Genomic DNA, 21,888 nt, shown 5'->3' on the forward strand with positions numbered 1-21,888 from the left:
TAATGGCTATTTTAGATGTTTGAACACAGACTCCTGATTAAATTTTTGGCTGGATTTTGAATCGTCTTTGATTGATTATATTATTTTTTCAGACATGCAGCACATATTTCTTCAAATTAATGAGAATAAGGCGTTTCCCAAGTTTCCTCCTTAGAGAAATAGTAACATGTAGGAATATAATGTTAAACATGTTGTGTCAAAAGGGTAGTTTTATAGGATGTGCATAATAATATGCATACCCATGCAATACGTCCGTACCATTTTTTGGTAATGATGTAAAAAAGCAAAATCCCAATATATCGTTGGGCGTTTATCTTTAAGGGATAAATCCTGGTCAGATATTATTATTAGGACTAGGCAAAGAGTATGGGAGCAGGTTTGCGGTACTCTGCTGTCAAACCTGACCTAGATACAAATTGGAGCAGAATAAATGGACAGAGCAAGGTTTGCAGCCACCACTGGCTTGTCTTGTTCCACTTCCTCTCATGCAGGGCATGGAGACAGGAAGAGGCCTTATCAGCCAACACATGAAGAGCATTTCCTCCAAATGACATGTGCATTTTATGTTTTGGTCTGTTTTGGTTATTAGAATTGTTTTTAGCCTGAGGGGGCATGGTTCTTAGGTGATACCGGTTATTGGTCTGTGAGAACTGTGTGTGCTTGATGGCTGTTTAAATCAGTCTCAAATGGCCCCAGTCAGACTAATTAGACTCTGGGGCTGGATGAGGCTGCCTACCTTGGGAGCGTTGGGGCACATAGTGCAAAGCACACAGGGGAAAACAGCCATCACCACACACACACTCAGGGAGAGCTCTGACATGCTGGGAATTAACCCCTGCTCTGCCTGCAAAATTTCCCGCGACTCGGAAATAAACCGGTTTTCAACCACTACCTGTGGCAAGGTGTCAGAGGAACCCAGTAAAGCCTAGGTGGTGTGTGGCAGCCAGCCATATGGCGTGTGGCAGGGGTCAACTGCTACAGTCTGGATTACAATTGATGTCACTACAGCAAGTCAAAGTGATGGTCCGGTCTGCTTAGCCTTAATATCTACAACTATGAGGTTGTATCTTATTGAGCATCTAGCTAGATGGAAAATAACTGCATGTTCAGAACCCAGCTGTGAGTCATTAAATTGCGCAATGTTTTCCAATTACGCGAAATGTGCTGGATTACACAATTATGGTTTACAGTAAGAATGAATCGGTCACTAACTTTACGATCCTGTGTAAAGCTAATCATCGGAGAGGACTGTTCATTCACACTGTCACAACAGACAGACTACAACAAGGCTTTCACTGCTTTTTTCTTTAATAGGGGGAACTCATGTTTTAGTGAAATTAGTAGGACACTTAGACAATTATTTTCCATACGTTTTAACAATTGAACAACATTTCCTTCTGTTTACAAAATAACTCTGCACAGATATTTACAGGGATAAATTCAGTTTCCCAAATAATTCTTTTAACCTTTTACATGAACGTGTGTCTAGAGAATCAACCTTTCCAAAGTGTGTCATATGCGATGTAATCCAATATTCAAACAAATCATGTCATGAATAAAGTGTCAATGAAAATCCTATCTGGTTTTCAGGTCTAGTTAAATATTACTCCCATCGACCATAAAGTACCAGGGATGAGCTCTGCTATCATTTGAATTGTGTAAGATCAATAGATATCCATAACCCAATAAAAACAAGCCATTAAACTGGGCATTGTTATCAGCAACGAGCATGGTTAAAGTCGTTCCAAACACCCATAGTCACTGATCTGCTTCATAAACGGCATGGAAGATAAACACTGTTTCTTTGTTGTAGTTGTCTCTGTAAGTCAGTGATGGATAATGGAATATCTACAATCAAAAACGAAATAAAAATTTGACAGACATTCTTATCTGCATCTCCAAAGAAGTCAATCAGCCTTCTAGAGCTCTTGTTCATTCCTGTGAGACAAAATGACTATCATGTCTAGAGTATGCCAGTTATCAATTCTCCGGACATTCGCATTGGATCCCCTGAATGGGCTTGAATATTTAACCCATTAAGTTTAGAGAGACAGCAGATATGAGATCATTGAGAATTATTAGAATTTGTTTAAGACCAAACCATAGAGTGTAGACCTGAAACATGAGGGAAGCATTTAAAGGGCCAAAAAGTCTAAGTTAACATCTTACGATATTAATTATTCAAATGTATTTTGGAGTGTTATCTCCCCACAACCTTGACCTTCATTAATCATTCACTAGGGGAAAGTAATCATGCATTGGATTATGGGTTATTAGATTTGCTTGGTACATGTTGTGTTAACGGAAGCTAAATATTAAACTAGGTAAAGATTTAGTAAGGTCAGTATCACATACATTCAACACTGGAGGTCCAATGACAAAAAATCTAAAAACAAAAAGGAAAGCATGATTTATATATCTCCCTAGATGTCCTAAATAAACGGTCAATGAATAACACTTAAAGTTCTCTTATAACCGACAATCATTTGACTTACTCCTAAGATATACTGAGAACCACGTGAGAGCTCTTCAGGTCACAGCTAGGCAGATGGCTTAGATCTCAGTGTGGAGGAAGCTGACGAGTACACAGATCCGAGCAAAAGTGTTTGTGTGTCTATGGGTGTGCGTGTGTGTGTGTGTGTTCTCTCCGGTCCTCAGGTCCTGCAGAGCATGGCGACGGTGACGGCGGTCAGAGCCACAGCGGCGGCCGATCCCAAAACCATCCAGGGCTTCTGCAACAGGTGGCAACGCACAAACAAACAGACCGTCATCCACTTCATTATACCATAGTGCTCATCAGTGAATCGGCCCAGGGCGTCGCCAGAGGGACCACTCTGTTGTAACCCAATGCGGTAGACAGGAAGGTTGCGGGTTAAAATAGCTATTCTAAATGCACAGTTTGAAGCCCATCCAAGCTTAAGCCCATTGGGAAGAAAACCCAAAACACAGCAGCTGTTAGATAGCAGCCATCCCACAACGAGACACGACAAGCAGATGTCAGATGTTGAAAACTGCATGATAAGAAAGGTTAGATTTCTCAGAGCAAGGGCGGTTTCTGGATTTTCTCCCCAGCAAGCTATTCAAATTGGGGAATGAAGGCAAGAGGGATTAAAGTCATGCGATGCTCTACTAAGAGGTGGAGATGGATGAGGGATGTCGGCCCCGACAGGAAAGGTGTAGTGTGTACCTTTCTACCACAATGCGCTGAAGCACCACAACAGCCAAGCCAGGATAAGGCCGATGAGTGTGGCTTGAAGGGGCAGCACTAGATCGCTCTAAAGGAGGGAAGGGATATTACAGTGATCAACTGTAGAGGGATACGGTGAAACTTTAACAGCATGGACAGCGTATTAATGATCCATTAGGCTTGACCTCAGTTTTTCCTAGTTGGTTTCATACACAAGGACATGAGTGATAATCAGTGTCCAGGACTACAACAAGGAACCGTTTTAGAAGAGGGAATAAATGCAGTCTGTGCAGGCGTGCGGGAATACATTTTCATTGAATGAGAATCTCACCAGAAGATTGACATTTATTCACATCAGTGTTCAGCACCAATGTGATTTCAATGCAATGTTTCAGACAAAGCAAAGGTCTACGAATTCAAGAACTGCCAAAAATGGTTGCTTCCGATGTCAGCAACGGCTCTTTTGCCTCATAAAAAAGTCGCCTTTAAAGTTGTTTAAAGTCTCAAAGTGTAACATTTGAACAATGTCGTAGCTTAAAATGACCTGGACATATCGGTAGTAAATGCCGATCAATAGTGATTTCAATAATGTTATAGATAAAAGAACCGCCAGCTGCGACCAACAGTTGCACAGCCATCAAGAGTGGGCAGAATAGTGTTATCAATCGTTTTCTTCTCAACGTGTCCCACCTGCTAGAGCTCAATCTTACACATTGCAACTTTAACTGCTTTCACCTTGGATCCTTTCTCCTGAAGAAGCTTCATCTCTGCATGGCTTGCCTGCAGCTCATCTGTGATCGACTGCTTCTCCTGCTCGGCTTTCTCGTACTTCTCCTTTAGATCCGATAGCTCTGTTTTACAATCCTCGTTCTGCGTGAGGGCACATCAGACAAGGGTATAGCAGAGTTTCAAAGATGACACAACAACACTGCATGCCTCACCTAAAACCCGACGACATGTTATGACTAGGCAACCTCTTTTTGCAGGTCCTGGGTGAGGCCCCGGGCCTCCCCCAGTTGGCCCTGGAGCTTGGCATTGTCCTGCTGGTGCTGGAGCTGCAGGTCCCCCAGCCGCTGCCCCAGGTCCTCCTGGGATCTCTCCAGGGACTTCAGGCTCTCGCTGAGCACAACGTTCTGGCCTTGAGAGCTAAAAGAAGGACACACAAAGCCCAGATGCTGAGGATATTGCATAACTACAGCCACAACAAATAAAGGGAAGTGGAAGCTGAATGAATGAGAGAGAGAAGCAGGGGGCGGGAAGCATGGATGTGGGTGTGTGCGTGTAGCGCAAAGCAGGGCAGGGACAGGGCCGGGCAGGCAAGGGGTTTCCCAGGCCCACTCACCAGGTGAGATCCATCTCCATCTGCTGCTGTTTCTCCAGCAGCGCGTCTCTCTCAGCACAACGGACCGCATTCTCGCTCTGCGCACTCAGCTTCTCCTTCTGCTGGCTGCCCAGCAGCTGCTCCATCTGGGCCCGGAGAGCGGCGCTTTCACCCTGCAGATGGCCCCGCTCGGCCTGGTGCTTGTTGACCAGGTCCTGCTTCTCAGAGCGCAGCGCGGCACACTCCTTCTGGAGAGAGCTGTGCTCCTTCTGCATGGACTGCAGCTCAGCCGCTGTGGGGGACAGGACACGGGGTGTCATCGACGATGTCCGTGTGTAGACCCCGACTTCCATCGTACACTACGAGGACTTTGTTTCCGTGACCTTCTTCATTAGAGATTTTGAGAGTTGAATCGATGCCCTTTATCTCTGATTGCGGAGATTGTGCATCGATGAGGTTAGTCAATCGAGGTTGTCATGAGTCAACTCATGACAAAAATGATGTTTGGGAGTATTCATGAATTGTGGAAAGTGCAACATTTTGATTAGAAATGGTGACCGTTGGCTACTTATTAATGTCCATCAATAATTGTATTTAGTTTCATTTGAATGACCAGAAAGCTAAGTACGTCATCATTGCATTACCTTGTATTTCTGCGGTTTTCTGCCACTGCAGGCTCTGCTGCTGGAGGTCTCCCTGCAGGCTGTCGATCTCGCGCTCATACTTTCCGGCCGTCTGGCGCCACTTGTCCAGGTCCTGGGTGACCGTGGCCAGGCTGCTCCGGGCAGCGGCGGTCTCCCGGTCCCGCTGGGCGGCGGCTGCCTCCAGGGCCTGCTGGAGGGATCTCACCTCCTCCCGCGCAGCCTGCTGGTCACCATGGCTCCTGGAGTGGTCCTCGTCCCTCTGTGCCTTCAAGACAGACACCTCGCTCTGGAGCTGCTGCAGTTGGCCTGTCCAAACAGTGCATGTGTTGGCTGCCATCCTAGCTTTTGATAGTCCGAGCCTCACTCACTGCAGGCTTCAATTCTCTCTACGGAAATCTTTATCTCCACAATCAGAGATAAAGGCATTGATTCAACGGTTTCCACACAGACGTCGATGAAAGAATCCAACACGTTAGAATTCAGGGTATCTAGTTTTAATTCTTGCTTTTAACCATTCCATTTTGACTGGTAAAAGTTGAATTCCTACTAGTCATAATATTATTCTTACGAGTATAATTCTCATTCTGACTGATAAAAATGGAATTCTGCAAAGTAAGCCAAGATCAGTAACAGCTACAAAAGGGTTGCACGGTGTGCATATCTCATAACGCTTTCACAGCTTTGGCGAGTTGTTGTATATATCCTTTTCATATCATAGGATGACATAGAGGATTTCAGATAGGAAATAAAACATTCTGGTTCCATGCACAGACATGAAGCCCGAGGGCAGACATCGGGGGCTCACCTTTCAGAAGTTTGATTTGACCTGCTGATTCATCTGCTTGATGGCTACTGTCTTTTCTCTCTTCATCCAAGAGCCCTGTGAAAGCATTAGGTTAATGAGTCGGCTGCAAATTCTTATAAACCCGTTCTGTATGAGTAGTATTACATTTTTCAGAATTCAATGTATTCCTATACCTTTCAACTGAATACATTTTAGTTTTTCAGTATTGGCTGACTCCTGGGCTTCTTGGAGTTGCTCATTCAAATGCTGGATTAATTTCTCTGAGTCACCTAAAGACGCCATATTAGTCCGCTTCAGCTCATCTGAGGAATACAAGGAGGGCAACCGTATTCAGTAACAGACCAAGAACCAGAAAGGATTTTTGGATGGTCCATTCTGTTGCAAAGTAAATGCATAGGTTAACAGTTGTTGATGTGAATACCAGTGCCGACTGTTAGCAATGACAGCTGGTTGGAAAGTTATCATTAAAATAGAAACATGACCACCACAATGTTTTAGCTTGTTAACTTCAGCCTCAGGTATTAAATTTAGCCAGAGCTAAACTGATGGATAATTTCCCAAGACACACAAATCGGCCTATTACATAAAATAATTGCTAGATCCAGAAATAGAATACATCCAGAATTTTCTAATATTATGTCAGACTGCCATATCCCATTAAGTGATCCATCTTAAATCGATGGAATGTTTGTGTTGAGCATTTATCGGTAGCTTTAACAACGTACTAAAGAAACAAACGAGCCCATGTTGTCAAGGATATGTTTTGTTTTCCTAGACGTGGGAACAAGCTTGTAATGCTTTTGGATTTTGGAAACCCTGGTTAACACCATGATCCCCTAATCTACCAGGGCTCCCAAAAGAGATGACCTCATCACAAACACAGCCTTTGGCAGGAGCACAGCAAGAGCCAGAATGGGTCAAGCTTGTGCACCATAAATGGACACATTAGGGGGGCCCTGACATGACTAGGAAATGCCATATTGATGCAATCACAGTTTCCTGAACAAGTTCGATAGAAAAACAAATAAATAGAGATTGAGATATAGATATTCAGCTCTCACACACACACACACACACACACACACACACACACACACACACACACACACACACACACACACACACACACACACACACACACACACACACACACACACACACACACACACACACACACACACACACACACACACAAAACTCAAGCACACAAACAATTACACATGCACACCCAATCAATAATTTTGCAAAGTGATGCGACCAGATGAGAGAATGGTGATGATTAACATGTCTGAAATGACAGGGTGAAGAGGGACTGATGGAGCCTGGTAGAGCCAACTGGCTTAAGCACATGACTAGCCTTGTGTGTCCCCTCACTGAGAACTGGGGGGGGGGGGGGTAGGATGCTATTCTCTGCCCCCGGGCTTTGCTATCTCTGCTGTAGTGTGTGTGTGTGTGTGTGTGTGTGTGTGTGTGTGTGTGTGTGTGTGTGTGTGTGTGTGTGTGTGTGTGTGTGTAGCTGCACATGCTAACAAGCCTGCCTGCATCTCCTTGGCTGAGTGAGCATGAGAATGTTAGTGGGTGAGAGAGTGTCTCACTTTGTGCCATGTGTAGCGGATAAAGGAATGCCTGTGTTGTTGTTGGGTTGCAAATGTGGCAGCCATCCTCTGCGTTGTCACATCAAAGACTGTGTGTTTTCATGAGGAACCAGAAAGATTTCCTCCAGACTAATGCTATGTTTAGTGAGGCACTGCCAACATGCGCACGTGCATGTGGTCCAGTCTATACCTGACCAAATGATGAAAAGGACACCCTTGATTAAAAATACCTTCCAGAACAGCTGGGTCATTGTGCTCAGCCTTAACACCATTCAAGTGCGCAGCTGATTCTTTTCACACCAAGTGATGAATGCTATAGCAGTGGTTATGGTTTAACAGCCCTTTACTCAACATTTGAACTGTACAATCAATATCATTCAAACAGCTGATCGGAGATCGCTACGTCTCCAGTCATGTTGCAGTGAAATAGAATGTAGTGTTTGTGCAAAGGAAAATTAAGCATATCATGGAGCGTCACTTAGCCCTTGGGGCACTAAGCTGTCGAGAAAGGCATGTCTGTATTTTGTATTCTGCAACCAGTATTAATGGCAAATCCTTCATCACAAAAAAAAAGAATTCCCCAATGTGCCTTTCCAAATCAAGCCTCCTACACTATGTGATGAACACAATATAGCTCTTTCATGCATTAAAATGCAGTCTCCATCAATAAATAATTTCAGCCAATTGTCAAAGGCAGAGTGAAGGTAAACTAAGGACATGTTATCATACTTTCCTTTTAGAACAGAATGATGACATTCGTATATGTTACACTCTAGAAATAAATCCTGACGTGATGAAATATGAGGGTCTAAATCCGTTTCCACCCCCAACTATCTCACAGAGTCATGACACTGCTAGACTTTCTCCTTTTGAGATTCAAGGTCAGCTATTTACGGGCTCCTTTGCTTACATCCAAACATCAGATCCAAACACAATCTCTCCACATCTGTCCTATTTAGATAATGCATTTAAGAAAGATTTACCTTGGATCAATGAGACGTTATTCAAAGGATCGGTCAGACCTTTCTCTTCCATTTTCTGCAAGGTAGGAATATTTTAGTGGATAGTATCCAAAACACATTGTACATTTAAAAAGAAATCCCAACTACAAAAAAAATCTGAATTAGAAGGGGAAAGAAAAACTATTCCTACAGAAAGTGTTGACCAAATCACTGCCCTGAAAGCTGATTGGGAACATTCCCAGTAAATAATTTACAAATGGAATGAGCAGAAACTTAGTAGATATTACCTCAACTGTCTTGGTAGGAACTGTACGAGCTGGGGTGAGCAGCAGTCTCTGACATGAACAGCTCTCCTCTCACCATCAGATTTTTGTGATGTGAATTGGACTAGTCCATCTCTCAGGGGTGGCTAGGGGGCGACAGGGGGTCACCAGCATCAACAATGACACTATCCCAGCCATCCAAAGTGTTTTATTAATAGAATCCAAATAAAAACAATTTACTTGTGCAAGTTTGAAACACCGGTACCCTATAGATGGTTAAACCGTGACTCAGGATGAGAGACTGGTGCACTTGCTCCGATAAACAATCCCCCTGGTTTGGGCTCTGCTCTCCGCCTCTCAGCACTAGGTCACGAATCCGAGCAGGGCATCCCGGAAGCTGCAGCTGCGCTTGGAAACAGAGAACGTTTGTTGGTTTAATTGCACTGTCCCCCTGCATGTTGGTGCTGATGTAAAACTCTGGCCGACACACAATGGGGCCTACCATTGTATCAAATGTCTCTCTTTCTTTCTCTCTCTTGCCTCCTACTGACACACCTACCCCCCCCACCCCCCGCCCCCGCTCGTATTTCCATGTAGGTCATCCGATTGTCCCTTTAAATTAATCAGCATTGGCCTCTAGGTTCTATAAATACTCCATTCCAAACAGTCTTTGTGCACAACGCATTTCCAGAAGGCTTTGAGTGCCAGCACTACACTTAATATAAATTTACAATAAACAGGATTCCCAGACCAAGGAAGTAATGGGCCTGCTATTGTAGGTTGCATATGTGATCATGTTGAAGACATATGGTTGTTCTATAAACAATATGGATCATGTCAACAGGTGACAAGTGTAGTATTTCTCTCACACACACTAGTGATTGCGAAAAACAAACAAAGACACCACATACAAATACCTGCAAATAAAACTCACCAAAACACTGCATACAAATACCTGCACATAAAACCACAAAACACCACATTCAAATACCTGCACGTAAAACCGCCCACATAAGCACCTTGACACACAAATTAAAAGACAGAAGAACTGATTTAGACTTTCATCATCCAGGCCTCGTAGACGCCATGAGCTTTGGTTATTGCATAATGAAAAAATGCTGCAGAGCCTGTAGTCCTACTGCATCGTTGCAGGCCAAATTTAAAGTAGTATTGTAGAGTTTCAGCACAGCAAACCCAACCCTCCCTGTCGAAGGCCTCCCCAAAGCCAGCCCACGCTGGTTAAGGCCTAAGTAAATGTTCAAACAAAAGAGACTTGGACCAGATCTTTCAGTTGGTTACCAATGGACTGAAGGAAAATGTACAATCACATTTGTCACAGTTCATCTGTGAAATCAGAAATTTGGCAGAGACCCCAACCTGATGTGGTATAAACGCTTGAAAACGTCTCAGTGGTCTGGGCCTATTAACGCAATCAACAGCAATTGACTACTATCCTACTTTTTTTTTCTTGACTTTGAGCTTATATTATATTATCTTTTAGCCGCAGCAGCGCAGAACAAGATCAGCCTAGACCGGGCTTTAGTTGACAAAAAAATAAGAGAATAAAAGAAGGACATATGCCTCCACAGGTTTCAACCCGAAAACGTGCGTGACTCACCGGTAAAGTGGGAGTTGCCCTGATCCCAGTGTCGTGTCGTCACTTAGCGGGCTTGTTTACCAAAGTGATGGTTTGGACGAGAGGTGCTGCTGGCGCTGCTGGAAACAGTTCCTGAAGTTTTTGGTGGCAAGTTTTTCCATGTTTGGGTCTCTACATGCCGAGACAATAAGTTATTAGGTATAGTTTAGCGTTGTTGCTCTTGATATCTCTATTCAATGACTTCCTCTATCTTATCATGGATTTGGAGCGAAAGATTTTGGCTGCCCGAAAATGTAACATGGGCGGATCTAGAGCATCCACCTCCAGGGGTGGAATATCCCCGAATAGGCCAAATTGTGTATGCCATACCCTTGGCATTTGGCGTGCTTTTTCTACGGCTACTTTTTGAAAGGTAAGACTTATTTTCCAATGTTCAACTGTGAGCTCGCAGTGTCTTTGCAACGTCTGCGCTACCGCGTCCCCAACTTGTTGCGTTAAATGCTCCCGTGACTTTTGGTCATATGGGGCTGGGGGGAAGAAAGAACCTTTTAAATATTCAAACGTGTATCGTTTACAGAAGGGATAGTTAATTAAAATGAACCATCGATTCAATCTACCCTAAGTAAAAGAGCGAGACACGTTTTGGCGGTGTTTCCGTAAGGGACCTGGTAGAAAAGTAGACTGATTTTGACCATTCAAAATAGACCAGTGGGTTTTATTATCATAGCGTTGCAAGCCTCACAAAGATCCCACAATGACTCACTGGTTCTTTCTACCTTTTTATTATTGTGGTTTCATACCACTGGCCATGAAAGGATATTCCTCCTTTTCTTTTGCCACGTTTTTATACGTAGGCCTACCAGCTTACCGTTTCAGTAACCATCAAATACACATTCCTGTAGCTTTTCAAATGGCTGACATACATTTCTATCTTGTATCATAGGGAAAGATACAGTCAGTTTGATAATTGCACAATAGTTTTACCAGCATTGTGAAAGGTGTTTGCCTAAAACTAAGATCATGCTGTTCATGGGCTAATGGTTAAATGAGCAAATTCCCCTGTCTCCAGTGCTTGGACATTGGTCAACTCAAGAAGACAGATCCCCTATCAGTTCTCTTGTTAGACTATGGCCAACCACAAGCCTTCCCCTCACATGACTTATTCATCACTTTGTTTAGATGAGGTGCCACATTCTTTAGGATTCTCCTCTACTTTTGATGACTGTTTCCTCTCACTCTCTGCCCCCCCCCCCCCCTCTGTCAGTAGCTAATGCATTCCACAAATAATTATTGTGGGCAAACTGTGAAAGCTGAGCACTGAGTGTCGAACACACAGGAGTTCCACTCAGCCCGTCCAATCCAATAAAGAAGTATTCAATGAACTCAAGTGTGCCGATTTCCCTCCCTTCATTTTTGAATGTATTTTGTATAATCCTGTGTGTGTGTGTGTGTGTGTGTGTGTGTGTGTGTGTGTGTGTGTGTGTGTGTGTGTGTGTGTGTGTGTGTGTGTGTGTGTGTGTGTGTGTGTGTGTGTGTGTGTGTGTGTGTGTGTGTGTGTGTGTTTAGGCTTGTCGCCAAGCCCTGTGCCCAGATACTTCATATTCAGGCTGATGTGAGTCGTCCACCTCAGAGCAATGCTGTCTTGGAGAAGGTGTATGGATCCAGAACGGTACATAACGCCTTGTGTATAGATACGCTGCTTTCCTTCATATCTGTAAAAACAAACAAACCACTGATGTGTCGTGATATCCAAACATATATCCCCACACAGTAATGTAAAGCGCTATTCATTGAGTGGACCGTTGATGTCTGTTTTTACACTTAACTGCTCAGTCTCCCGATGAGAAGCAACTGGCTGGACTCTCTAAGCAACTGGACTGGGATGTGCGGAAGATTCAGAGGTGGTTTCGCCTCAGGCGTAACCAGGATAAACCAAGCTTGCTCAAAAAGTTCTCTGAAAGCATGTAGGTTCAGTTTGGATGCACCACACAGCAAACAAGTTTCAGTTTTTTTGTGTCAGGTGGATTTTAAACATTGTCATTCTATTGTTCTCCTTTACTTTAGGTGGAGGTTTACGTTCTATCTTGGCATATTCATCTATGCAATTCGCTATTTATGGGTGGTAAGTTTTCCAGGCTGCGACAAAGTCACCTCAAGGTGTTGTAGCATTAGCGAAACATTTCATGGGTATAATGATGTATGCTGTGTCTGGTTTCCTCCAGTCTCCTTGGATGTGGAATACCAAAGAATGCTGGTACAACTACCCATTTCAGGTAATAATTACTTAAACAGCAGCTCAAATGCTAGGTCCAGACACTCTTATAGTAAGAAAACCTTACATTACTTAAGAAGGTTGCTTTTAAGGGGAAGTGAACCCCAAATCCATTATTTTTGCATGGTATTATTTCTTATATGATATACAACATGGTATTCTCAGCCATGCCACATCGATTTCAATCGGCCGGAGTACTTGGGGTGACAAACTCTGCGAGTGCATACTCTTGTTCTTGTTCTTCATAGTTGTTAATTTGTCTATTTCTGGAATGAGTGCACTTATGGCTAATACAGCGGTGGCCTGTCTTTTTCTTATTATCAGGATGGTCTCCAGGCTATAAAAACCTAATGTTGAAGTTATTTGTAATATATTTGTATCAAACACAAATAACTGTATGTACTAGCTGTAACAAAAGTATCACACAGTTTCTGTGGCCCATAACCCTGCGGATAACACGTCCCCCCCCCACACTTCTGATGAAATTCAGCCTAAAGATAATTCCTTAAAGTTACATAGGGGTGGAATCTGAATTGATAGACAGGGTTCACTTGCTCTTTGACGGTATTTTTGTACTTTATTTTCCTTCATAGCCTGTAAGCCCTGGCCAGTACAACTACTATCTAGCTGAGTTGGCCTTCTACTGGTCCCTCATGCTCACCCAGTTTACAGACGTCAAGCGCAAGGTAAGCCAACCATTACCAACATCTGTCAATCGTCTCGCTCACTGTCAAATTCTACTGGAGTCGTTGTCTTGGTGTGGCACACATACAACTGGCTTTTCCTGAAACGCCTATGTAGCCGACCCTGTTAGCCTTCTTTGTCTCTAAATTCAAATGCAAAAGTTGTGTGTCATGCAAATGCAATGCCTGTGAGAGGAGGCTGTTGTGTTGCATAAAATAACAGCCATACAGATACTTGTTGAACCAGGCTCCCCCATGCACCTTTACCCCGATACTCATGCTCCAAGGCTTTCTTTCAATCAGTCGAGGCAATATATAACCAGTAAAGCAAGTCAAAACATGGTTAACAAGTGACACACATGTCCCAACCACTGTCATTTATTGTACACTTTTGATGCGTTTTTGTTTTTGTCAGGATTTCAACATTATGCTGGTCCACCATTTCGCCACCATCTCTCTCATCACGTTCTCCTACGCTAACAACATGCTGCGGATGGGAACCTTGGTCATGTGTGTGCATGACGCCGCAGACATCTTCCTGGAGGTAAATCGCCAGGGCGATCTGTTGTTTATTTGTCATCAGAAGTGGAGATAGCTGCATACTGCAGAGTAGGTGCACAAGACAAAACAAGTCACTCCCTTTTTTTTTATGCAGGTCCTCAAACTTTTAAGTAGTTGTATTTCTGTGGTTCACTGGTTGGGCTGTGTTGGGTTGTTGTACTAATTGTATTCAATGGGAATTATCTGTGTGACACACCCTGTCAAACCGAAAAGTCTACTTCTTTTAGCTGAAGGGAGCATTGTACTTTCTCTTAGTTAATGTATAACCCTGTGCACGTTTACAGTTTAATAGTGAGCTAACCTATGCAGTTCCATGGTCAAGTAAGACGCTGACATGACAGCTTTATTTGCCATCCCATAATCCCTTTTCACCGAGCAGCCATCTCAGTTCTAGTGGCTAGCTGAAGCTACGTTTTAGAACCAATATGTGGCGAGGGGATTAAGGCCCATGGAGCATGGAGCAAGTAACAATTATAGCTGTACCGAGAATATACTCCTACCTGTTCTGTGAGAAAAAATGCAGGATTGATTTAATTAATACCCATCCATTATTAAGATATTTTTCCACAAAGAAACTCTGTTTGGCAATAACAGAGTTGAACAAGACATCATGGGGTGTTGCTCTGTGTAAAAGAGAATCATGTGTATTATAGTAACACTAGGACCCCATTAACACCTGGCATTGAAATGTGTTTATGTAGTGTGGGGTAAGATTACTGACAACATTTTGCTCTGTTAATGTAGGAAATATCAACTCCAGTTCTATATTAACTCCTAATGGTACTTTTTTTTCTTTCTTTCTACTAGGCTGCTAAACTTGCAAATTATGCCAAGTGTCAGAAGCTATGCGACACACTGTTCATCGTGTTCAGCCTAGTTTTCTTCATCACTCGCCTTGTCATCTATCCATTCTGGTGAGACTTTCAACATGTTTAATGTGATGTGTTCTTCAACAATGTACATTTCAGACTATTCCCGTCATTGATTGAAATATAACACACAGTTTGATGGAGAACACCTCAGAAAGATTAACATCACCTACATGTTAACAATCATATTTGTTTTGGTGTAAATTCTTGTTGTTCGTCACTCATGTTTTTATTGGTTCAATGTTTTTACGGTGTGAGCCATGCATGTAAAAATAGTTTTCCCACAACATTTTTGAACAGTATAGAAATCTCCCATGAATTTTCGACTCCCCAAACTGATCAACTGCGATTGTGTGTCTGGCTGGGCCGCTCCAGGGTGGTCCGCAGCGTTCTGATCGAGAGCTGGGAGATTGTGGGCCCCTACCAGTCGTGGTGGCTGCTGAACGGGTTGCTACTGGTGCTGCAGGTCCTCCACGTCATCTGGTTCTACCTCATCGCTCGCATCGCCATCAAGGCCTTATTCAAGGGAAAGGTAAACGTCTAGTCCGAGTCCCACGTCAAGTGTGCCCTTTATGTCATTCTGTCAGAAATAACTCATGTCCTAGACCGAACCATTTATTGAATGAAATGGTAACACACTTTAGTTTGGCACTAAGGTTCCACTCTTTAAGGGGCTCCATGCTGAAGGATTTGAAACAATGACAAACAAATGTCAGATAAAACATACCTACATTGGACAAATGGGAAAACACTGTACAATCCACTCAGGCGGTACATCTAGTATCTCAACCTGATGATTAGGTTAACTACAACACAGAGCAGCAACAAAGCAGGAGGGGCAGAGGGGGGAGCTGGGGGGTCAAATCCAGGCCTGCACGCTTCAGAGTGTGTGTGAAATGCAAGGTCTTAAATTGACCGTCCATCGTGTACGTGTGTTTGATTGGTCCGTGTTAGCCATCAGCTGATAGGCGGCACATGAATGGAGAGTCCCGCCAGGAATAGATACGCCCATTTCTGTAAGTCCATTCTGAAGCAGCTCGGTGGGGATAACACTGATGCATAATGTGGCTTCGCTTCCCAGGTTGCAAAGGACGACCGCAGTGACATTGAGAGCAGTTCGGAGGACGAAGCCGACACACACTGCAGGAGTTCAAAGGACTCCAAGGACTCCAGCTCGAATGGCTGTTCCAGGACCTGAGCTAATATCTGTACAGGATATTACCAATGACATCCATCTCTGTTGTTATTTTAAAAAGATATGTGGCTTTAAAATCACTTCCGGCAGAGTTACGCTGACATCCACCTTGCGTCTGGAGTGAGGACTATTTATCACTGTGTGTCTTTTGTGTTTACAGCAGTCAGGTACTTACAGAATGACCTTAGACGATTTTATAAAGCAAGTTTATTTTCTGTTGTTTTGTATTAAGATTACAATTTCAGTGAAATATTTTATTCTGTGAAATGAAAGAGCTTTATCATTGAATAATATATTTGATGGTTGTAGAAGTATTGTTTTATATGCCTTAAAGAGAATGTTCAAAAATACCAAATTATGTCAAATTAAATTACATTAAACATGTTTTTAATGTAATTCACTATGCATTCCTTTTCAGTATATTTAATATATTTATTAAATTGTTGAATAAAATGTCATAGTTGCCATTATTGCTTCGAGCCATCTTAAACCGATAGCAGTAAAATGTCCTTGAACCTTTAGTAATTTATTTTGCCACACTTGTCCATGATCTCGAAAACGTCTTCACTGAAGTCATTATACTTCAGGCTAAAAGGAAGATAAGGCAAAGAAAGGACAATAAGTATAAAAACAAGGCAAAATTCCATAGACAATGTGACCGAATGCCTGTCTAGGAGCAACAGGTATTAATGTGTGTCTGTGGTTATGTGGAGGATCACTCACTTTACTTCCTGCAAGAAGGGGCTGTCCTGTACGACCTGGACAAGGGCTGTAATGGATGCATCGCTCAGCATGTTGTTGGACAGGTCCAGGCTCTTCAGGGAGCGACTGGCCCTCAGGGATGCACACAGGTCCCCAGCGCTGACGTCCGTCAGCTGGGTCATTTCAATGCTAATGTGTAGATAATGGACATCAAATGGCATTTAGTCTCTGTACCGGGACAAGGTGCATATAAATACAGTTAAAGCACAATTTTAGCTAGTTTCACGGTTCTTGGTGCACTTGGGACATTGAGCGAGACCCAGGAGTGAACCAGTCAAATTGTACTCAAATTCATTCAAAGCAGGCGTTTCTGGGGCACACTTGAGACGTAATGAGAGCTACTCAGTGATTTACTGACCTCAATTCCTCTAGGAGACAGCATGGATCTGCGATAGCCTTCCACAGGCTTTTCATCCCTCCGTCTCCTACGTCATTCATAGCTAGAGACAGGGACTTGAGCTGGGAGCCCCCGCTCGTCAGTAGGAGACCAAACTCGGTAAACACAACGTGTGTCAACTCACACCCCGTCAAACTGGAAGAAAAGCAAACGTCACAACAAGTCAATTCAGGTGACCCCTGTGTGCCGCGAGCAGGTTCCATTGTGTTCACTGACGTCTACGACCTGCCATTGTCTGAAGACCAGTGTTATCAAATGAAGTTGAGTGTACCTGAGTTTTTCCAGTGGGCAGCCGGGTTCTCGGAGAGCTTTGCAGAGCTGCAGCGCTCCCTCCGGTCCCAGCTCATTCACAGAGAGGTCCAACTCTACCAAGGAGCAGTGGTCTGATCTCAAGGCCTGGGCCAAACGGTGACAGCAACTCCCTGTCAACTCTGTGGCACTGAGTCTGAAAAAAGATGGGACAGTAGTAATCCCAATGTCAATTAGTCTACATCTCAGGGCACTGTTGTATTTGATGTAACATTCACAATATGAATTATGATTTTATTCATGCTGATACTTGGTTTCGGGGTCATTTACCCAGCAAATACAAAAGCAGAAAGATATAAACGTGATCATTTCAGCTTGGCCTTACGTGAGCCTCTGTAGGTTACAATGTGGGTGCTCTAGTGCTTGGGATAGATGCTCTGCTCCAATGTCACCAATTGTGTTTCCTGTCAGGTCCAGAATCCTGAGTTGTGATTGGCCGCAACACAAGGCTGTGGACAAAGCCTCCATGGATCGCGCTGTCACCTGACAGCTACGTAGCCTTATGAGTACCACAAAGAATCGACATTGAGATTAGTACCACAAAGATACAACATTGAAATTAGTACCACAAAGATAAGACATTTCGATAAACTGAACCCAATTATGCGGACAGGACACGTGACGATATACAAATCATTTAATAGAATTTGATTACATTCACGCCTCACTCCTTCAGCTTTATGTCATGTTGAATGTAGCCTACAGCCAAATAGAAGACATTACATATCAGGTCCATTTTTACATACTTAAGCTCTTGTAGTTTGCAGAAAGGGTTCTCCAGGGCTTGGCACAACTGCACGAGTCCCTGGTCACCGAGCTTGTTGAACATCAGGTCCAACACACTCAACTGGGAGGTGGAGGAGGTAAGCGCCAAGGACAGATCTCCACAGCAGGCCTCAGTCAGTCCGGATGCTAGAATGCTATATTAATATAGTTAATATAGTAGATATCATATTCACACCATGTCATTATCATATTATATCATTCAACATTCTCCCATCCCCACCTAAGAGAAATTATGATTTGGGGAAAATCCTACTTTAATGTGTGCAACTTGCAAGCTCTGAGACCATTGCAGAGGACTTTGAGATTAGCATCTCCAAGTTGGGTACGCGACAGATCAAGCTCCTTGGTTATTCCTTCCCTTAAGGCCTTGGCTATATGGGCAACAGAGGCTGCGCTCAGGGAGCTATTTGATAACCTGCAGAGACAGAGTGAGGGAGGGAGAGAGGGTGTAATTTGACCTGTGCTCCCCCACAAGGGTGGTTTGTCATGCAAGCACAGTGAACAACAAGTCTAAACAATTCTGATATGCAAAGAAAGTACATCCAATAAATACAAAAATTTAATTTTCTGCATACTAGGTGACTTACGTTATCTTCTGAGACAGGCCCATGGCTGGGATCAGGGCATCTGTTCCCTCCTCCGTCAAATTCTTTGCTAAATACAGATTCAAACACTCCATCCCTCCAAGGCACTTTACAACGTAATTCAAAGCAACACAGTCAACAAGGCCCAGGCCTCCATAGCTGATGCCGATTCGAGCCGACGGCGTGATGACTTCCTTCACCAACACATTGTTTTGACTCTGATGGAGCAGCCGGAAGACTGTCAGGTGTTTTTCTTTGTGGTAGCCTTCGACTGTTTTCTGAGAGCTGGTTTCAAGCCAACATTTAAAGTCCATCAGCTGCTCATCGTTAAACGCCCCCAGCAGAGACTCCAGTGGCCTCCGCTGACTGGGGTTCAAAAGCCCTGCCAGGTAGAGATGAAGATACCTCACATGGCCTTCATGCGTGTTCAACAGTTCAGTCGCGTCTTTCGCTATTGTCTTATCCAAAAGGAAAGACACAGCTAATAGCAACTCTTGCATCAGCTGGGAGTGAAACGACAAGATGCATTGATCTGATTCCATGTCACCGTCTACCCTTAGCAGGGAGTGAACCAGGACCGGAGCGTTTAGGAGCTGTTTCAGACCCAATGTTGCAATTCTGTGTTTGCAGCAGGTAGACTGTGGATCAATGCAGCAATGAGCAGCCAGTCTACCTAGGGCCAACACCACTTCTCTGGCCCGGACCTCATCCAGTGCAAGGGATGCGACTATTTGTGCCATTGCATTGACACATATCTCAGTTAGTGTTTCAGGCAGTCTCTCTCCAGCATCTAGCTGATTCTTATAAACCGAGCTAACAGTCCAACAAAAACGAGGAGAGGAACCAAAATCGTAAAAACCCAATGTCCTCTCCATGTTCTGCCAAGCAATGTTGGCCACATGTGGGTCAGGGAAGAACTTTCCAAAGTAGGCCTCTCGTTGGGGTTTTGAAAACCCCAACAGCTCCAACTTGAAGCCCTCCAGAAACTTCAGACTGTCTGTAGGCCTGGTGGCCACTAAAAAAGTAGCTCCTTTCAGAAGTGACCCGTGAAGTAGGCTGGCCACAAAAGTGGATATTGTGATTGGCATGCTGGGATCAGAGCAGAGAGTGTGTTCTGAGCGGTCCAAGGGATGTTTGTAGAGGTCCAACGTGTCAAACACAAACATTACATTCTCTGGCCTCTGCAGCACAAGAGCCATAGACTCTGGGTCGAACGGATGGCGATTCTGTTGTATCAATGTTTTCAGGGAATATTGGCTGTCACAACTCAGATCCTTCAAGTCATAAAGGAACACATGAGAGAACTTCTGGCAATGATCCCCTTTGGCCCAGTCTACAATAAACTTCTCTAAGGCAGTTGTTTTACCGGACCCTGCTGAGCCAACTAATGCTATTGTTTTGATCTGATCGGACAGAACTGAGTCGACAACATGGCCAAGAGAGGTGAAGCTGGTTCCTATGTCTTCCTCAGCCCCAGTTATCAAAGGAGGTATGTATTGGTTGTCCATTACCACTTTGATTGCCAGCTGGCCGCTCAGAAGGGACGATGTGCCCTTATTGGACATAAGGTCATCCAACAAAGCTTCTTTGTCCATGGTTTCAAAACCTGTGATAAGAACATATAGATAAAATACTTATAAATAGAAAGACATTTCACTGCATCAATTAATTAATTCGTGGCTTGCTTCGTTAGGCCTACCTTATATTCCGTTAAGTATAATGCAGTTATTGAATGTTCTTGAAAATGCAGTCGATTAAGTGACGTGTAAACAATAGTTGACTAATTGTCTCGAGACTTAAGAAAAGAAAGTCGGGTTACAGTCATCCAACTACTAAGTTAACAAATCAACCTTCGGACACGGAAGTAGGATTGATATCTGGTTAATTACAGGTTTAGAATTGATGCACACACGTCTAGTCCTCGAAAGATACGAAACTACTCAGAATCTACGACATGGATGGGGAAGAGATCCACCCTGACGTTAACATTTTCAATAAATGTCGTTCAGGCAAGGAAGACATTTACTTGCATGTTTAAAATACATACAACATAGAACACACAAAACAGATGTTTTAAGGCGGAAAAAAAGGCAAATGAAGTGCGCTCCTGCACAGAACACGTTCATGCCGCGTCAACAGTCTGGCCCCGCCTTACCGCGACTTCCTACTTATAACCGGAACAATCATCATGATGTAAATAATGATGTTAATCATGATGATAACTTTTTAGATTTTTATAATTATTATGAGATATAATTTTTTTGTTTTTGTATTATTATTACGAAATCAAAGCGTTACCTACCAGATCGACATGTAGGTAGAAGTGTTCAGACACTGCCACCAATAGGTAAACACTTGAACTTGTTTTGTATCTTTTTACTTGCACTGTTGTTCTCACAAATTGTTTTGACATTCTCCACATTTGTACAAACTAATAGTTTTATCCAGATTTCAAGGTTCAAGCTCAGTCTTTATTTGTGGACTGTTGGGTTGTGGAGGTTTTAACAATCTATAGACATTATCCAAAGGTTGTGACCAGTTTAACAAGAACACATACCAAAGTCAACCCACATTCGTGACATTAGCTGGAGGCTAACCCTTTGTGTATTTAAAATGTAAAAAATCCCGGATGTGGTAGATGTTTTATTAAAATGTAGTTTGAGAGCTTGAGGCAAGGAACAATAAGCATCCCATATGGAATTACCAGACTATCGCTCTGCAGAACCTCTACCCCCAACTGGTACTCTCGCCATTGAGATTAAATTATCTCAACATAGAGTCCCATCTAACTCCATAATAAATGGTTCTAACTTGTAACCTTGGGCCATTTTGGCTAGAAACAGCAATGAGTTGTAATAGTCAATGTTCGACATTGCCTTCTTCAAACGGCTCCTATAGGGTGGGATGAGCTCTGGTTGTTTACAAATAATTATTTTATCTTGCTACACCTGAAAATGTATGCATAAATCCCAGACAGAAACAAACATGGCCTCCGATTTCTTCTTGGATTCCCTCTCCTTCTGTGTCAAATTCAACAAACACACATTGTTTCCACAAAACGGCCCATAATTACTGGTTGGAATCATTCCCTATGTA

At 43.3% G+C, this 21,888-nt stretch overlaps 3 protein-coding genes across 11 annotated transcripts; 1 reads left to right on the forward strand and 2 right to left on the reverse strand.

Moving 5' to 3' along the window:
- Positions 1-1,208: 1,208 nt before the first annotated feature.
- On the reverse strand, positions 1,209-10,492 carry slmapb (sarcolemma associated protein b). 9 transcript variants are annotated; one of them, XM_056589610.1, is made up of 12 exons: positions 10,396-10,492; positions 9,018-9,180; positions 8,802-8,923; positions 8,536-8,590; positions 6,131-6,259; positions 5,958-6,032; positions 5,153-5,458; positions 4,530-4,800; positions 4,162-4,333; positions 3,923-4,057; positions 3,188-3,275; positions 2,644-2,732 (listed from the first exon to the last, which is right to left on the reverse strand). In XM_056589610.1, exons 4-11 carry the CDS (start codon positions 8,585-8,587, stop codon positions 3,192-3,194), a joined length of 1,224 nt encoding a protein of 407 aa, XP_056445585.1. In that variant the 5' UTR covers positions 8,588-8,590; positions 8,802-8,923; positions 9,018-9,180; positions 10,396-10,492; the 3' UTR covers positions 2,644-2,732; positions 3,188-3,191. The 9 variants fall into 9 exon arrangements, with proteins under 9 accessions (XP_056445606.1, XP_056445634.1, XP_056445623.1 ...); XM_056589616.1 differs by having other exon boundaries at positions 9,018-9,185; positions 10,396-10,477; XM_056589602.1 differs by lacking the exon at positions 10,396-10,492 and adding an exon at positions 10,155-10,376.
- On the forward strand, positions 10,376-16,418 carry LOC130381852 (ceramide synthase 5-like). Its single transcript, XM_056589670.1, has 10 exons — positions 10,376-10,786; positions 11,941-12,043; positions 12,208-12,338; positions 12,439-12,496; positions 12,597-12,647; positions 13,240-13,332; positions 13,745-13,873; positions 14,698-14,804; positions 15,135-15,291; positions 15,841-16,418. Exons 1-10 carry the CDS (start codon positions 10,611-10,613, stop codon positions 15,955-15,957), a joined length of 1,122 nt encoding a protein of 373 aa, XP_056445645.1. The 5' UTR covers positions 10,376-10,610; the 3' UTR covers positions 15,958-16,418.
- si:ch73-233m11.2 (NACHT, LRR and PYD domains-containing protein 3) lies at positions 14,762-20,940 on the reverse strand. The gene is made up of 9 exons (XM_056589582.1): positions 20,492-20,940; positions 18,796-20,398; positions 18,462-18,623; positions 18,169-18,342; positions 17,748-17,921; positions 17,385-17,558; positions 17,075-17,248; positions 16,678-16,845; positions 14,762-16,542 (listed from the first exon to the last, which is right to left on the reverse strand). Exons 2-9 carry the CDS (start codon positions 20,385-20,387, stop codon positions 16,473-16,475), a joined length of 2,688 nt encoding a protein of 895 aa, XP_056445557.1. The 5' UTR covers positions 20,388-20,398; positions 20,492-20,940; the 3' UTR covers positions 14,762-16,472.
- Positions 20,941-21,888: the final 948 nt, after the last annotated feature.

The sequence above is a fragment of the Gadus chalcogrammus genome, chromosome 1, assembly GCF_026213295.1.
Source record: "Gadus chalcogrammus isolate NIFS_2021 chromosome 1, NIFS_Gcha_1.0, whole genome shotgun sequence".
In the NCBI taxonomy this organism is placed as follows: Eukaryota; Metazoa; Chordata; class Actinopteri; order Gadiformes; family Gadidae; genus Gadus; species Gadus chalcogrammus.

What these genes read in the sequence shown, in the direction of transcription:
- si:ch73-233m11.2 (XM_056589582.1), bottom strand. Translation starts at nt 20,387, where the DNA reads ATGGACAAAGAAGCTTTGTTGGATGACCTTATGTCCAATAAGGGCACA. An exon ending in TGCAAGTTGCACACATTAAA is followed by an intron (nt 18,343 to 18,461) that starts GTAGGATTTTCC and finishes ATATTAATATAG; the next exon opens with CATTCTAGCATCCGGACTGA. An exon ending in TGTCTCCTAGAGGAATTGAG is followed by an intron (nt 16,846 to 17,074) that starts GTCAGTAAATCA and finishes TCTACACATTAG; the next exon opens with CATTGAAATGACCCAGCTGA.
- slmapb (XM_056589610.1), bottom strand. Translation starts at nt 8,587, where the DNA reads ATGGAAGAGAAAGGTCTGACCGATCCTTTGAATAACGTCTCATTGATC. An exon ending in GAAAACCGCAGAAATACAAG is followed by an intron (nt 4,801 to 5,152) that starts GTAATGCAATGA and finishes TGTCCCCCACAG; the next exon opens with CGGCTGAGCTGCAGTCCATG. An exon ending in TTCAGGAGAAAGGATCCAAG is followed by an intron (nt 3,276 to 3,922) that starts GTGAAAGCAGTT and finishes TCCCTCCTTTAG; the next exon opens with AGCGATCTAGTGCTGCCCCT.
- LOC130381852 (XM_056589670.1), top strand. Translation starts at nt 10,611, where the DNA reads ATGACTTCCTCTATCTTATCATGGATTTGGAGCGAAAGATTTTGGCTG. An exon ending in AGGTGTATGGATCCAGAACG is followed by an intron (nt 12,044 to 12,207) that starts GTACATAACGCC and finishes TTAACTGCTCAG; the next exon opens with TCTCCCGATGAGAAGCAACT. An exon ending in AAAAAGTTCTCTGAAAGCAT is followed by an intron (nt 12,339 to 12,438) that starts GTAGGTTCAGTT and finishes CCTTTACTTTAG; the next exon opens with GTGGAGGTTTACGTTCTATC.